Source organism: Telmatherina bonti (assembly GCF_933228915.1).
Source record: "Telmatherina bonti genome assembly, chromosome: 5".
In the NCBI taxonomy this organism is placed as follows: domain Eukaryota; kingdom Metazoa; phylum Chordata; class Actinopteri; order Atheriniformes; family Telmatherinidae; genus Telmatherina; species Telmatherina bonti.
The window spans coordinates 42,405,452-42,421,512 of NC_136623.1; the positions used below are offsets into that span (position 1 = coordinate 42,405,452).

The window sequence follows — 16,061 nt, forward strand, 5'->3', positions numbered from 1 at the left end:
AGACACTTCCTGTCAGACTTTCCACCAATCAGAGAGCTTAAACTGACGGTAACGTCCAATCAGGAGCAGCCAAAGATCAACAAGTGATGAGAAAAGCAGGAAAATAATGATCCTCTATGGCTGGAATAAAGCCAGGAAGATGTTTGGGATGCAGCTGAGGTGGAGGTGCTGCAGTGAGGACAGCAGGTAGATAGTAGCAGGAAGACGTGGAGATGAGTCTTTATGCTGCTTTATCTGTTCATACGTTCATTTTACATCATTTTAGCCTCAGAATCTGACAGCTGAGGCTGAAATCATGTGATTAAGTTGACATTAAGTCATGTGTGTGACTACATGAAGTTTATATAACCAAGGAAGGGCGAAAGCAGCAGAAATGGTCTTGCAGGTTTAAGCATGATTTCTTTTCATCCTCTGAGGCTACATAGATCTTTTCAGTCTTCATGTAGAACAGCATGTCTGTGATGAAGATGCTTTTTCCTCATGAAACCAAACTGTTTTTTATTTATTTATCTGTATTAATCTGACGCGCAGAGGAGATGTTTTTCCTCAGAATCCGCCTGATTTGCTTTCTGTTGTTGTTTTACTAGAAAGGTCAGAAAACAAAGACAAAGTGATTGGAAAGATAAAATCGGTTTTTCAAATAAGACTTCTGCATATGACTCTAACTCTCCTTGGATGTGGAGAACGCGACTCGCCAGCCGTTTCTGCATGACGACTCAGATATTCTCTGTGATGGAAGTTAAACCTGAAGAGCAGTTCCTGGTTGAGACATTTGCATCTATGAAACTCTGGCTGGAGTTTATTTGTCCACCCTCTGGTGAGATAAACCCTGACCAGTTTGCTTTTCCAATGTCCAACCAGCTCACCCTCCACAACATGTCTCCTATGAATTCTTCAACATCAACCAGCTTCACTGTTGCATGTTTCAGGCTCCAGTCTTGACAAAAGCCGACAGATTGTAAGCTTATCCAGGGGTTTACTGATCCATGTGATGGGGCTCCAGGTGGCTCCCTGTGCTGTTTGCATCATTTATCCTCTGATAGTTTTTTTTCTGACAGTCTTCCTCCTGTCCCACCTTCAGCTGTGACTACTCCCTCAGACTGAGCAATCCCCTGGCAAAGCTGTAAGACCATCTCTTCTCTTTCCCTCTAATCCCCCCACCCTGCGCTGAATATGTCCTCTTCACTTTGTAACCACATCACAACGCCTTCAGAACAGTTGTAGAGGACTTACTGTAACACCTTGCCTGTTCTAACATGGTGTTGCATTAACCTGCTTGGTCCTGTTAACATCAGACGGTCAGAGAACCGTCACCTGAAAGCATCATTCTAGACGGAACATTCATTCATTTTCCAAACCGCTTATTCCAATTCAGGGTTGCGGGGAAGCTGGAGCCTATCCCAGCCGGCTTTGGGCGACAGGCAGGGTACACCCTGGACAGCTCACCAGTCCATCGCAGGGCCACACAGAGAGACGAACAACCACTCACTCCTAGGGGCAATTTAGAGTAACCAGTTAACCTAACATGCATGTCTTTGGATGGTGGGAGGAAGCCGGAGAACCCGGAGAGAACCCACGCATACACGGGGAGAACATGCAAACTCCACACAGAAAGGCCACTGACCAAACCCCTCCCCAGCCAAGGATCGAACCAGTGACCTTCTTGCTGTGAGGCCACAGTGCCCACTGTGCCACCGTGCAGCCACGTCTACATTTCTCCACCAAACAGCTGAATTACGACTCAGGTGTAGTTTTTTCACTTCTTTACGAGTTACAGTTGTCACCAAACAGCAACCTGAAAAGCAAAGTGAAGCCAAAACCTGCAGTTCCCCCTTCCTCCACTAGGGGCTCGATAACAAATCCCCATAGACTCCCATTTTAAAAAGACCAACTTCACAGCGGGAATAAGCATTTTACAGCAGAAATAAACATTTTACAGCAGAAATAAACATTTTGCAGCTGAAATAAACATTTTACAGCAGAAATAAGCATTTTGCAGCAGAAATAAACATTTTGCAGCTGAAATAAACATTTTACAGCAGAAATAAACATTTCACAGCTGAAATAAACATTTTACAGCAGAAATAAACATTTTGCAGCAGAAATAAACATTTTACAGCAGAAATAAGCATTTTACAGCAGAAATAAGCATTTTGCAGCAGATATAAACATTTTGCAGCTGAAATAAACATTTTACAGCAGAAATAAACATTTCATAGCAGAAATAAACATTTTACAGCAGAAATAAACATTTTAAGCAGAAATAAACATTTTGCAGCTGAAATAAACATTTCACAGCTGAAATAAACATTTTACAGCAGAAATAAACATTTTAAGCAGAAATAAACATTTTACAGCCGAAATAAACATTTTACAGCAGAAATAAACATTTTGCAGCTGAAATAAACATTTTACAGCAGAAATAAGCATTTTACAGCAGAAATAAACATTTTAAGCAGAAATAAACATTTTACAGCAGAAATAAACATTTTACAGCCGAAATAAACATTTTACAGCTGAAATAAACATTTTGCAGCTGAAATAAACATTTTACAGCAGAAATAAACATTTCACAGCTGAAATAAACATTTTACAGCAGAAATAAACATTTCACAGCTGAAATAAACATTTTACAGCAGAAATAAACATTTTGCAGCCGAAATAAACATTTTACAGCAGAAATAAACATTTCACAGCTGAAATAAACATTTTACAGCAGAAATAAACATTTTACAGCAGAAATAAACATTTTGCTGCTGAAATAAACATTTTACAGCAGAAATAAACATTTCACAGCTGAAATAAACATTTTACAGCAGAAATAAACATTTTGCAGCCGAAATAAACATTTTACAGCAGAAATAAACATTTTGCAGCCGAAATAAACATTTTGCAGCTGAAATAAATGGATTATTTTTTTTAAGATTTCTGTAATTAATTAATTGTAATTAACGTGTTAAAGTCCAACCCCTAGGATAATGTTATTGTTTAAGCTAAAGGTTTAAAGATAAAACAGGTACAACTTTGGCTATTTTTAATTCAGAAGGTACTCTGCCAGTTTTCAAAGATAATGCAAAAATATGAGCGAGTGGTTTGATAATTCCAGATCCTACAGCAGCACTTATCCCATCATGGTGTTGTAGTTCTGCACTTATTTCCTGCACCTCACTGAAATTAGCTGATTCAAAATCACTGAAAGAAGAAAATGTAACTTTAATGAAAGCTAATGGGTTCATTTTCTTAGCAAGGGAAGCCCCCACATTTGAGAAAAAGCTTTTAAACCTACATGGAATAATGTGGTTTAAAGCAGAAAGTATTATTTTCATCTGAAAAGGTTGAAGATCGACCAAATGTGATCTCTTTTCTTGAAAAAGTCCATTGATTGTTTTCCAAGATATTATTAGATTTTTTAAAATTAATTACTAAATCATTATCTCGGCCAAGGAGGTAATGATTTTACCGTCGTTTATCTGTTTGTCTGTCTGTCTGTCTGTGTGCAACAGAACTCACAAAATTATGGATGGATTTTCATGAAGTTTTCAGGACTTGTTGGAAACATAAAAAGGAAAAACTGACTTAATTTTGGTGGTGATCCGGATCAATTTCCACCCTGTCTATAACGTAAATTCTGATGGGGAAGAGCGGCAGGGAGGCCATAACGGTGAGAGCCGGCGAGTTAGGGCATCCCAGATGGGCCAGTGAAGCAGGACCCCCAAAGCAGGGTGACCATAAACCCAAAGGTGAGGAGGCAGGAGCAGTGATGACAGGGAATCAACCTGAACCGGAGGAGGAGCGATCACCTTGGGCACTGGCGGTGTGGACCAGGGCTGGAATGCAGATGGTATGGAGCAGGGTGTGGGATAAAGTTGGGTTAGGTTAGGTTAGGACACAATGGTGAAGATAATCCCAGCAGGGTTGTGGCACAAAAGTGGTCTGGTCCAGGTCACCCATGTGAACCACAACTACATTGCTGGTCCTTACCAAGGACCACTAAGGCCATGGTTTTAAGAGGGTTTCTGACCACTACAAAGACAAGGACCAGACAAGATCTCAGCTTCATCTCTGTCTCTTTCAGGTTCTGGTTATGCTGGTCTTCATCAGTCTTTAAATCCAGCCATAGATTCTCAGGTTCATTTAAGGCTGGATTTACCATAAACATTTCGATACATTTAAGCCAGTCAGTGTTTCTTCATCCGAATTATAAGGGTCATCGTCCTGCTGGAAGGTAGACCTCCATCTCAGTCTCACAGTTATGGTTTTCCTTCAGGACTTCTCCTAATTTATCTCCATCCATCATTTCCTCCCCACTGACCAGTGTTCCTGCTAAAGGAAGCATCCTGCCAGCATGATGCTGCCACTACCATGCTTCACAGTTCAGTTCTGTCCTGGCCAGGAAGGGAATCTCCTTTGTGTCTTCTGTTGAACTTTTCTGTCAGTGACTATCTTTATTCTGTCCACTCATCAATAAAGTCCAGCTGATAGTGGACAGATCCAGCTGCCTGTCCATCCTGGTCTCCTTTAGTCGAATCAGAACAGGTTGCCTGTGGCCTGTTAGGAGAGCCCCCTTCACACCAAGTCATACGATCTAATGTGTCCTTTCAGTGATCCAGTAGCGTCTCTGTTTATTGTTGAGATGAGCTTCTTCAACGGCCAATCCGTGTGTGAGATGAGGTCTCCTGTTCGCCGAAACTTTCACAACGTGTTCCCCTCGATAATGGAATGTTAATGTACAGCCAGGAAGATGGAAAAACCGGCTCATTCCGATAGTCAGCTGGCCCTAAACCCAGACCAGAACCAGTGTCAATCTGGACCCGTCAGACCACATGACGAGTCTGGAACAGAGTGGATCTGGACTTGTTGCAGGTCCAGAGTCCGGTCTTTCTGCTGGTTCTGATCAGTGGTCTTCTTCTGGCTGTTCGGTCACATTGTTCATGTGGAAATGACCTTACTAGTCCAGAGTTCTGCTGCTGGTTCCAGTGAGAACCAATATCCCTTCCTGGAACATGATGGTTCCGTTCTTCCACTTTGATACTTCTGAACACAGTTTTAGTAGTTTCAGCATCAGCTTGGATCTTTTCTCTTCCTGGCGACACAATCTGAGCTTCTGAAGACGCTGAGCATGTTCCACACACTCACACACACACACACACACACACACACACAGCGGAACATGTTCCACACACACACACACACAGCGGAACATGTTCCACACACACACACACAGCGGAACATGTTCCACACACACACACACACACACACACACACACACACACAGCGGAACATGTTCCACACACACACACACACAGCGGAACATGTTCCACACACACACACACAGCGGAACATGTTCCACACACACACACAGCGGAACATGTTCCATACACACACACACACACACACACACACACACACAGCGGAACATGTTCCATAAACACACAGCGGAACATGTTCCACACACACACACAGCGGAACATGTTCCATACACACACACACACACACACACACACACACACAGCGGAACATGTTCCATAAACACACAGCGGAACATGTTCCACACACACACAGCGGAACATGTTCCATACACACACAGCGGAACATGTTCCACACACACACAGCGGAACATGTTCCACACACACACAGCGGAACATGTTCCACACACACACAGCGGAACATGTTCCACACACACACACACAGCGGAACATGTTCCATAAACACACAGCGGAACATGTTCCACACACACACAGCGGAACATGTTCCATACACACACAGCGGAACATGTTCCATACACACACAGCGGAACATGTTCCACACACACACAGCGGAACATGTTCCATAAACACACAGCGGAACATGTTCCACACACACACAGCGGAACATGTTCCACACACACACACACACACACACACACACACACACACACACACACACACACACACACAGCGGAACATGTTCCACACACACACACACAGAGCGGAACATGTTCCATAAACACACAGCGGAACATGTTCCACACACACACACACAGCGGAACATGTTCCACACACACACACACAGCGGAACATGTTACACACACACACACACACACACACACACACACACACACAGCGGAACATGTTCCACACACACACAGCGGAACATGTTCCATACACACACAGCGGAACATGTTCCATACACACACAGTGGAACATGTTCCACACACACACAGCGGAACATGTTCCATAAACACACAGCGGAACATGTTCCACACACACACAGCGGAACATGTTCCACACACACACACACACACACACACACACACACACACACACACACACACACACAGCGGAACATGTTCCACACACACACACACACAGCGGAACATGTTCCATAAACACACAGCGGAACATGTTCCACAGACACACAGCGGAACATGTTCCATACACACACAGCGGAACATGTTCCACACACACACACAGCGGAACATGTTCCATACACACACAGCGGAACATGTTCCACACACACACACACACACAGCGGAACTTGTTCCATAAACACACAGCGGAACATGTTCCACACACACACAGCGGAACATGTTCCATACACACACAGCGGAACATGTTCCACACACACACAGCGGAACATGTTCCACACACACACAGCGGAACATGTTCCATACACACACAGCGGAACATGTTCCACACACACACACAGCGGAACATGTTCCATACACACACAGCGGAACATGTTCCACACACACACACACACAGCGGAACATGTTCCATAAACACACAGCGGAACATGTTCCACACACACACAGCGGAACATGTTCCACACACACACACAGCGGAACATGTTCCATAAACACACAGCGGAACATGTTCCATACACACACAGCGGAACATGTTCCATAAACACACAGCGGAACATGTTCCACACACACACACACACACAGCGGAACATGTTCCATACACACACAGCGGAACATGTTCCATACACACACAGCGGAACATGTTCCATAAACACACAGCGGAACATGTTCCATACACACACAGCGGAACATGTTCCATACACACACAGCGGAACATGTTCCACACACACACAGCGGAACATGTTCCACACACTCACACACACACACACACACACACACAGCGGAACATTTTCCACACACACACACACAGCGGAACATGTTCCACACACACACACACACAGCGGAACATGTTCCATAAACACACAGCGGAACATGTTCCACACACACACACACAGCGGAACATGTTCCATAAACACACAGCGGAACATGTTCCACACACACACAGCGGAACATGTTCCACACACACACAGCGGAACATGTTCCACACACACACAGCGGAACATGTTCCACACACTCACACACACACACACACACACACACACACAGCGGAACATTTTCCACACACACACACACACACACAGCGGAACATGTTCCACACACACACACACACACACACACACAGCAGAACATGTTCCACACACACACACACACACACACACACACACACAGCGGAACATGTTCCACACACACACAGTGGAACATGTTCCACACACACACAGCGGAACATGTTCCACACACACACACAGTGAAACATGTTCCACACACACACACACACAGCGGAACATGTTCCACACACACACACACACACACACACACAAACAGCGGAACATGTTCCACACACACACACACACACACACAAACAGCGGAACATGTTCCACACACACACACACACACACACACACACACACACAGCGGAACATGTTCCACACACACACACACACACAGCGGAACATGTTCCACACACACACACAGCAGAACATGTTCCACACACACACACACACACACAGCGGAACATGTTCCACACACACACACACACAGCGGAACATGTTCCACACACACACACACACAGCGGAACATTTTCCGCACACACACACACACAGCGGAACATTTTCCACACACACACACACACACACACAGCGGAACATGTTCCACACACACACACACAGCGGAACATGTTCCATACACACACAGCGGAACATGTTCCACACACTCACACACACACACACAAACAGCGGAACATGTTCCACACACACACACACACACACACACACACACACACACACACACACAGCGGAACATGTTCCACACACACACACACACACACACACACAAACAGCGGAACATGTTCCACACACACACACACACACACACACACACACACACACACACACACACACAGCGGAACATGTTCCACACACACACACACACACAGCGGAACATGTTCCACACACACACACAGCAGAACATGTTCCACACACACACACACACACACAGCGGAACATGTTCCACACACACACACACACAGCGGAACATGTTCCACACACACACACACACAGCGGAACATTTTCCGCACACACACACACACAGCGGAACATTTTCCACACACACACACACACACACACACAGCGGAACATGTTCCATACACACACAGCGGAACATGTTCCATACACACACAGCGGAACATGTTCCACACACACACAGCGGAACATGTTCCACACACACACAGCGGAACATGTTCCACACACTCACACACACACACACAAACAGCGGAACATGTTCCACACACACACACAGCGGAACATGTTCCACACACACACACACACAAACAGCGGAACATGTTCCACACACACACACAGCGGAACATGTTCCACACACACACACACACACAAACAGCGGAACATGTTCCACACACACACACACAGCGGAACATGTTCCACACACACACACACACAAACAGCGGAACATGTTCCACACACACACACACACACACACACACACACACACAGCGGAACATGTTCCACACACACACACACACACACACACACACACACACACACACACACACAAACAGCGGAACATGTTCCACACACACACACAGCGGAACATGTTCCACACACACACACACACACAAACAGCGGAACATGTTCCACACACACACACACACACACACACACACACACAGCGGAACATGTTCCACACACACACACACACAAACAGCGGAACATGTTCCACACACACACACACACACACACACACACACACACACACACACACACACACAGCGGAACATGTTCCACACACACACACACACAGCGGAACATGTTCCACACACACACACAGCAGAACATGTTCCACACACACACACACACAGCGGAACATGTTCCACACACACACAGCGGAACATGTTCCATAAACACACAGCGGAACATGTTCCATAAACACACAGCGGAACATGTTCCATACACACACAGCGGAACATGTTCCATACACACACAGCGGAACATGTTCCACACACACACAGCGGAACATGTTCCACACACTCACACACACAAACACACACACACACACACACACACAGCGGAACATTTTCCACACACACACACACAGCGGAACATGTTCCACACACACACACACACAGCGGAACATGTTCCATAAACACACAGCGGAACATGTTCCACACACACACACACAGCGGAACATGTTCCATAAACACACAGCGGAACATGTTCCACACACACACAGCGGAACATGTTCCACACACACACAGCGGAACATGTTCCACACACACACAGCGGAACATGTTCCACACACTCACACACACACACACACACACAGCGGAACATTTTCCACACACACACACACACACACACAGCGGAACATGTTCCACACACACACACACACACACAGCAGAACATGTTCCACACACACACACACACACACACACACACAGCGGAACATGTTCCACACACACACAGTGGAACATGTTCCACACACACACAGCGGAACATGTTCCACACACACACACAGTGAAACATGTTCCACACACACACACACACACAGCGGAACATGTTCCACACACACACACACACACACACACACACACAGCGGAACATGTTCCACACACACACACAAACAGCGGAACATGTTCCACACACACACACACACACACACAAACAGCGGAACATGTTCCACACACACACACACACACACACACACACACACACACAGCGGAACATGTTCCACACACACACACACACACAGCGGAACATGTTCCACACACACACACAGCAGAACATGTTCCACACACACACACACACACACAGCGGAACATGTTCCACACACACACACATACAGCGGAACATGTTCCACACACACACACACACAGCGGAACATTTTCCGCACACACACACACACACACAGCGGAACATTTTCCACACACACACACACACACACACAGCGGAACATGTTCCACACACACACACACACACAGCGGAACATGTTCCACACACACACACACACACAGCGGAACATGTTCCATACACACACAGCGGAACATGTTCCATACACACACAGCGGAACATGTTCCACACACACACAGCGGAACATGTTCCACACACACACAGCGGAACATGTTCCACACACTCACACACACACACACACAAACAGCGGAACATGTTCCACACACACACACAGCGGAACATGTTCCACACACACACACACACACAAACAGCGGAACATGTTCCACACACACACACAGCGGAACATGTTCCACACACACACACACACACAAACAGCGGAACATGTTCCACACACACACACACAGCGGAACATGTTCCACACACACACACACACAAACAGCGGAACATGTTCCACACACACACACACACACACACACAGCGGAACATGTTCCACACACACACACACACACACACACACACACACACACACACACACACACACAAACAGCGGAACATGTTCCACACACACACACAGCGGAACATGTTCCACACACACACACACACACACACACACACACAGCGGAACATGTTCCACACACACACACACACAAACAGCGGAACATGTTCCACACACACACACACACACACACACACACACACACACACACACACACACACACACAGCGGAACATGTTCCACACACACACACACACAGCGGAACATGTTCCACACACACACACAGCAGAACATGTTCCACACACACACACACACAGCGGAACATGTTCCACACACACACACACACAGCGGAACATTTTCCGCACACACACACACACACAGCGGAACATTTTCCACACACACACACAGACACAGCGGAACATGTTCCACACACACACACACACACACACACACAGCGGAACATGTTCCACACACACACACACACACACACACACACACACACACACAGCGGAACATGTTCCACACACACACAGTGGAACATGTTCCACACACACACAGCGGAACATGTTTCACACAAACACACACACACACACACACACACACACACACACACAGCGGAACATGTTTCACACACACACACACACACACACACACACACACACACAGCGGAACATGTTCCACACACTCACACACACACACAAACAGCGGAACATGTTCCACACACACACACAGCGGAACATGTTCCACACACACACACAGCGGAACATGTTCCACACACACACACACACACACACACACAGCGGAACATGTTCCACACACACACACAGCGGAACATGTTCCACACACACACACACACACACAGCGGAACATGTTCCATACACACACAGCGGAACATGTTCCACACACACACACACACACACAGCGGAACATGTTCCACACACACACAGCGGAACATGTTCCATACACACACACACACACACAGCGGAACATGTTCCATACACACACAGCGGAACATGTTCCACACACACACACACACACACAGCGGAACATGTTCCACACACACACAGCGGAACATGTTCCACACACACACACACAGCGGAACATGTTCCACACACACATAGCGGAACATGTTCCACACACACACACACACACACCGGAACATGTTCCACACACACACACACACACACAGCGGAACATGTTCCATACACACACAGCGGAACATGTTCCACACACACACACACAGCGGAACATGTTCCACACACACACACACAGCGGAACATGTTGCACACACACACACACACACACACACAGCGGAACATGTTCCATAAACACACAGCGGAACATGTTCCATACACACACAGCGGAACATGTTCCACACACACACAGCGGAACATGTTCCATAAACACACAGCGGAACATGTTCCACACACACACACAGCGGAACATGTTCCATACACACACACACACACACACACACACACACACACACAGCGGAACATGTTCCATAAACACACAGCGGAACATGTTCCACACACACACAGCGGAACATGTTCCATACACACACAGCGGAACATGTTCCACACACACACAGCGGAACATGTTCCACACACACACAGCGGAACATGTTCCACACACACACAGCGGAACATGTTCCACACACACACACACAGCGGAACATGTTCCATAAACACACAGCGGAACATGTTCCACACACACACAGCGGAACATGTTCCATACACACACAGCGGAACATGTTCCATACACACACAGCGGAACATGTTCCACACACACACAGCGGAACATGTTCCATAAACACACAGCGGAACATGTTCCACACACACACAGCGGAACATGTTCCACACACACACACACACACACACACACACACACACACACACACAGCGGAACATGTTCCACACACACACACACACAGCGGAACATGTTCCATAAACACACAGCGGAACATGTTCCACACACACACACACAGCGGAACATGTTCCACACACACACACACAGCGGAACATGTTACACACACACACACACACACACACACACACACAGCGGAACATGTTCCACACACACACACACAGCGGAACATGTTCCATAAACACACAGCGGAACATGTTCCACACACACACAGCGGAACATGTTCCATACACACACAGCGGAACATGTTCCATACACACACAGTGGAACATGTTCCACACACACACAGCGGAACATGTTCCATAAACACACAGCGGAACATGTTCCACACACACACAGCGGAACATGTTCCACACACACACACACACACACACACACACACACACACACACACACACACACACACAGCGGAACATGTTCCACACACACACACACACAGCGGAACATGTTCCATAAACACACAGCGGAACATGTTCCACAGACACACAGCGGAACATGTTCCATACACACACAGCGGAACATGTTCCACACACACACACAGCGGAACATGTTCCATACACACACAGCGGAACATGTTCCACACACACACACACACAGCGGAACTTGTTCCATAAACACACAGCGGAACATGTTCAACACACACACAGCGGAACATGTTCCATACACACACAGCGGAACATGTTCCACACACACACAGCGGAACATGTTCCACACACACACAGCGGAACATGTTCCATACACACACAGCGGAACATGTTCCACACACACACACAGCGGAACATGTTCCATACACACACAGCGGAACATGTTCCACACACACACACACACAGCGGAACATGTTCCATAAACACACAGCGGAACATGTTCCACACACACACAGCGGAACATGTTCCACACACACACAGCGGAACATGTTCCATAAACACACAGCGGAACATGTTCCACACACACACACACACACAGCGGAACATGTTCCATACACACACAGCGGAACATGTTCCATACACACACAGCGGAACATGTTCCATACACACACAGCGGAACATGTTCCACACACACACAGCGGAACATGTTCCATAAACACACAGCGGAACATGTTCCATAAACACACAGCGGAACATGTTCCATACACACACAGCGGAACATGTTCCATACACACACAGCGGAACATGTTCCACACACACACAGCGGAACATGTTCCACACACTCACACACACACACACACACACACACACACACACACAGCGGAACATTTTCCACACACACACACACAGCGGAACATGTTCCACACACACACACACACAGCGGAACATGTTCCATAAACACACAGCGGAACATGTTCCACACACACACAGCGGAACATGTTCCACACACACACAGCGGAACATGTTCCACACACACACAGCGGAACATGTTCCACACACTCACACACACACACACACACACACACACAGCGGAACATTTTCCACACACACACACACACACACAGCGGAACATGTTCCACACACACACACACACACACACACACACACACACACAGCAGAACATGTTCCACACACACACACACACACACACACACACACAGCGGAACATGTTCCACACACACACAGTGGAACATGTTCCACACACACACAGCGGAACATGTTCCACACACACACACAGTGAAACATGTTCCACACACACACACACACAGCGGAACATGTTCCACACACACACACACACACACACACACACACACACACAGCGGAACATGTTCCACACACACACACACACAATCAGCGGAACATGTTCCACACACACACACACACACACACAAACAGCGGAACATGTTCCACACACACACACACACACACACACACACACACACACACACAGCGGAACATGTTCCACACACACACACACACACAGCGGAACATGTTCCACACACACACACAGCAGAACATGTTCCACACACACACACACACACACAGCGGAACATGTTCCACACACACACACACACAGCGGAACATGTTACACACACACACACACACAGCGGAACATTTTCCGCACACACACACACACACAGCGGAACATTTTCCACACACACACACACACACACACAGCGGAACATGTTCCACACACACACACACAGCGGAACATGTTCCATACACACAGAGCGGAACATGTTCCACACACACACAGCGGAACATGTTCCACACACACACACACACAGCGGAACATGTTCCATACACACACAGCGGAACATGTTCCATACACACACAGCGGAACATGTTCCACACACACACAGCGGAACATGTTCCACACACACACAGCGGAACATGTTCCACACACTCACACACACACACACAAACAGCGGAACATGTTCCACACACACACACAGCGGAACATGTTCCACACACACACACACACAAACAGCGGAACATGTTCCACACACACACACAGCGGAACATGTTCCACACACACACACACACACAAACAGCGGAACATGTTCCACACACACACACACAGCGGAACATGTTCCACACACACACACACACAAACAGCGGAACATGTTCCACACACACACACACACACACACACACACACACACACAGCGGAACATGTTCCACACACACACACACACACACACACACACACACACACACAAACAGCGGAACATGTTCCACACACACACACACACACAGCGGAACATGTTCCACACACACACACACACACAGCAGAACATGTTCCACACACACACACACACACACAGCGGAACATGTTCCACACACACACACATACAGCGGAACATGTTCCACACACACACACACACAGCGGAACATTTTCTGCACACACACACACACACAGCGGAACATTTTCCACACACACACACACACACACACAGCGGAACATGTTCCATACACACACAGCGGAACATGTTCCACACACACACAGCGGAACATGTTCCACACACACACACACACACAGCGGAACATGTTCCACACACACACACACACACACAGCGGAACATGTTCCATACACACACAGCGGAACATGTTCCACACACACACACACACAGCGGAACATGTTCCACACACACACACAGCGGAACATGTTCCACACACACACAGCGGAACATGTTCCACACACTCACACACACACACACAAACAGCGGAACATGTTCCACACACACACACAGCGGAACATGTTCCACACACACACACACACAAACAGCGGAACATGTTCCACACACACACACAGCGGAACATGTTCCACACACACACACACACACAAACAGCGGAACATGTTCCACACACACACACACAGCGGAACATGTTCCACACACACACACACACAAACAGCGGAACATGTTCCACACACACACACACACACACACA

The 16,061-nt window shown here is 47.1% G+C and overlaps 1 protein-coding gene across 3 annotated transcripts in view; it reads left to right on the plus strand.

Moving 5' to 3' along the window:
* The window catches only part of popdc1 (popeye domain cAMP effector 1), an 85,108-nt gene that overhangs the window by 3,494 nt on the left and 65,553 nt on the right, over window positions 1-16,061 (plus strand). Inside the window, exon 8 of one of the 3 annotated variants that reach the window (XM_079240881.1) lies at window positions 1,082-1,123. The exons of the other annotated variants lie outside the window; for them this stretch is intronic. Coding sequence (XP_079097007.1) covers window positions 1,082-1,104 — 23 coding nt within the window. The 3' untranslated portion in view covers window positions 1,105-1,123. The remainder of the gene's footprint in view (window positions 1-1,081; window positions 1,124-16,061) is intronic. 3 annotated transcript variants of the gene reach the window in all.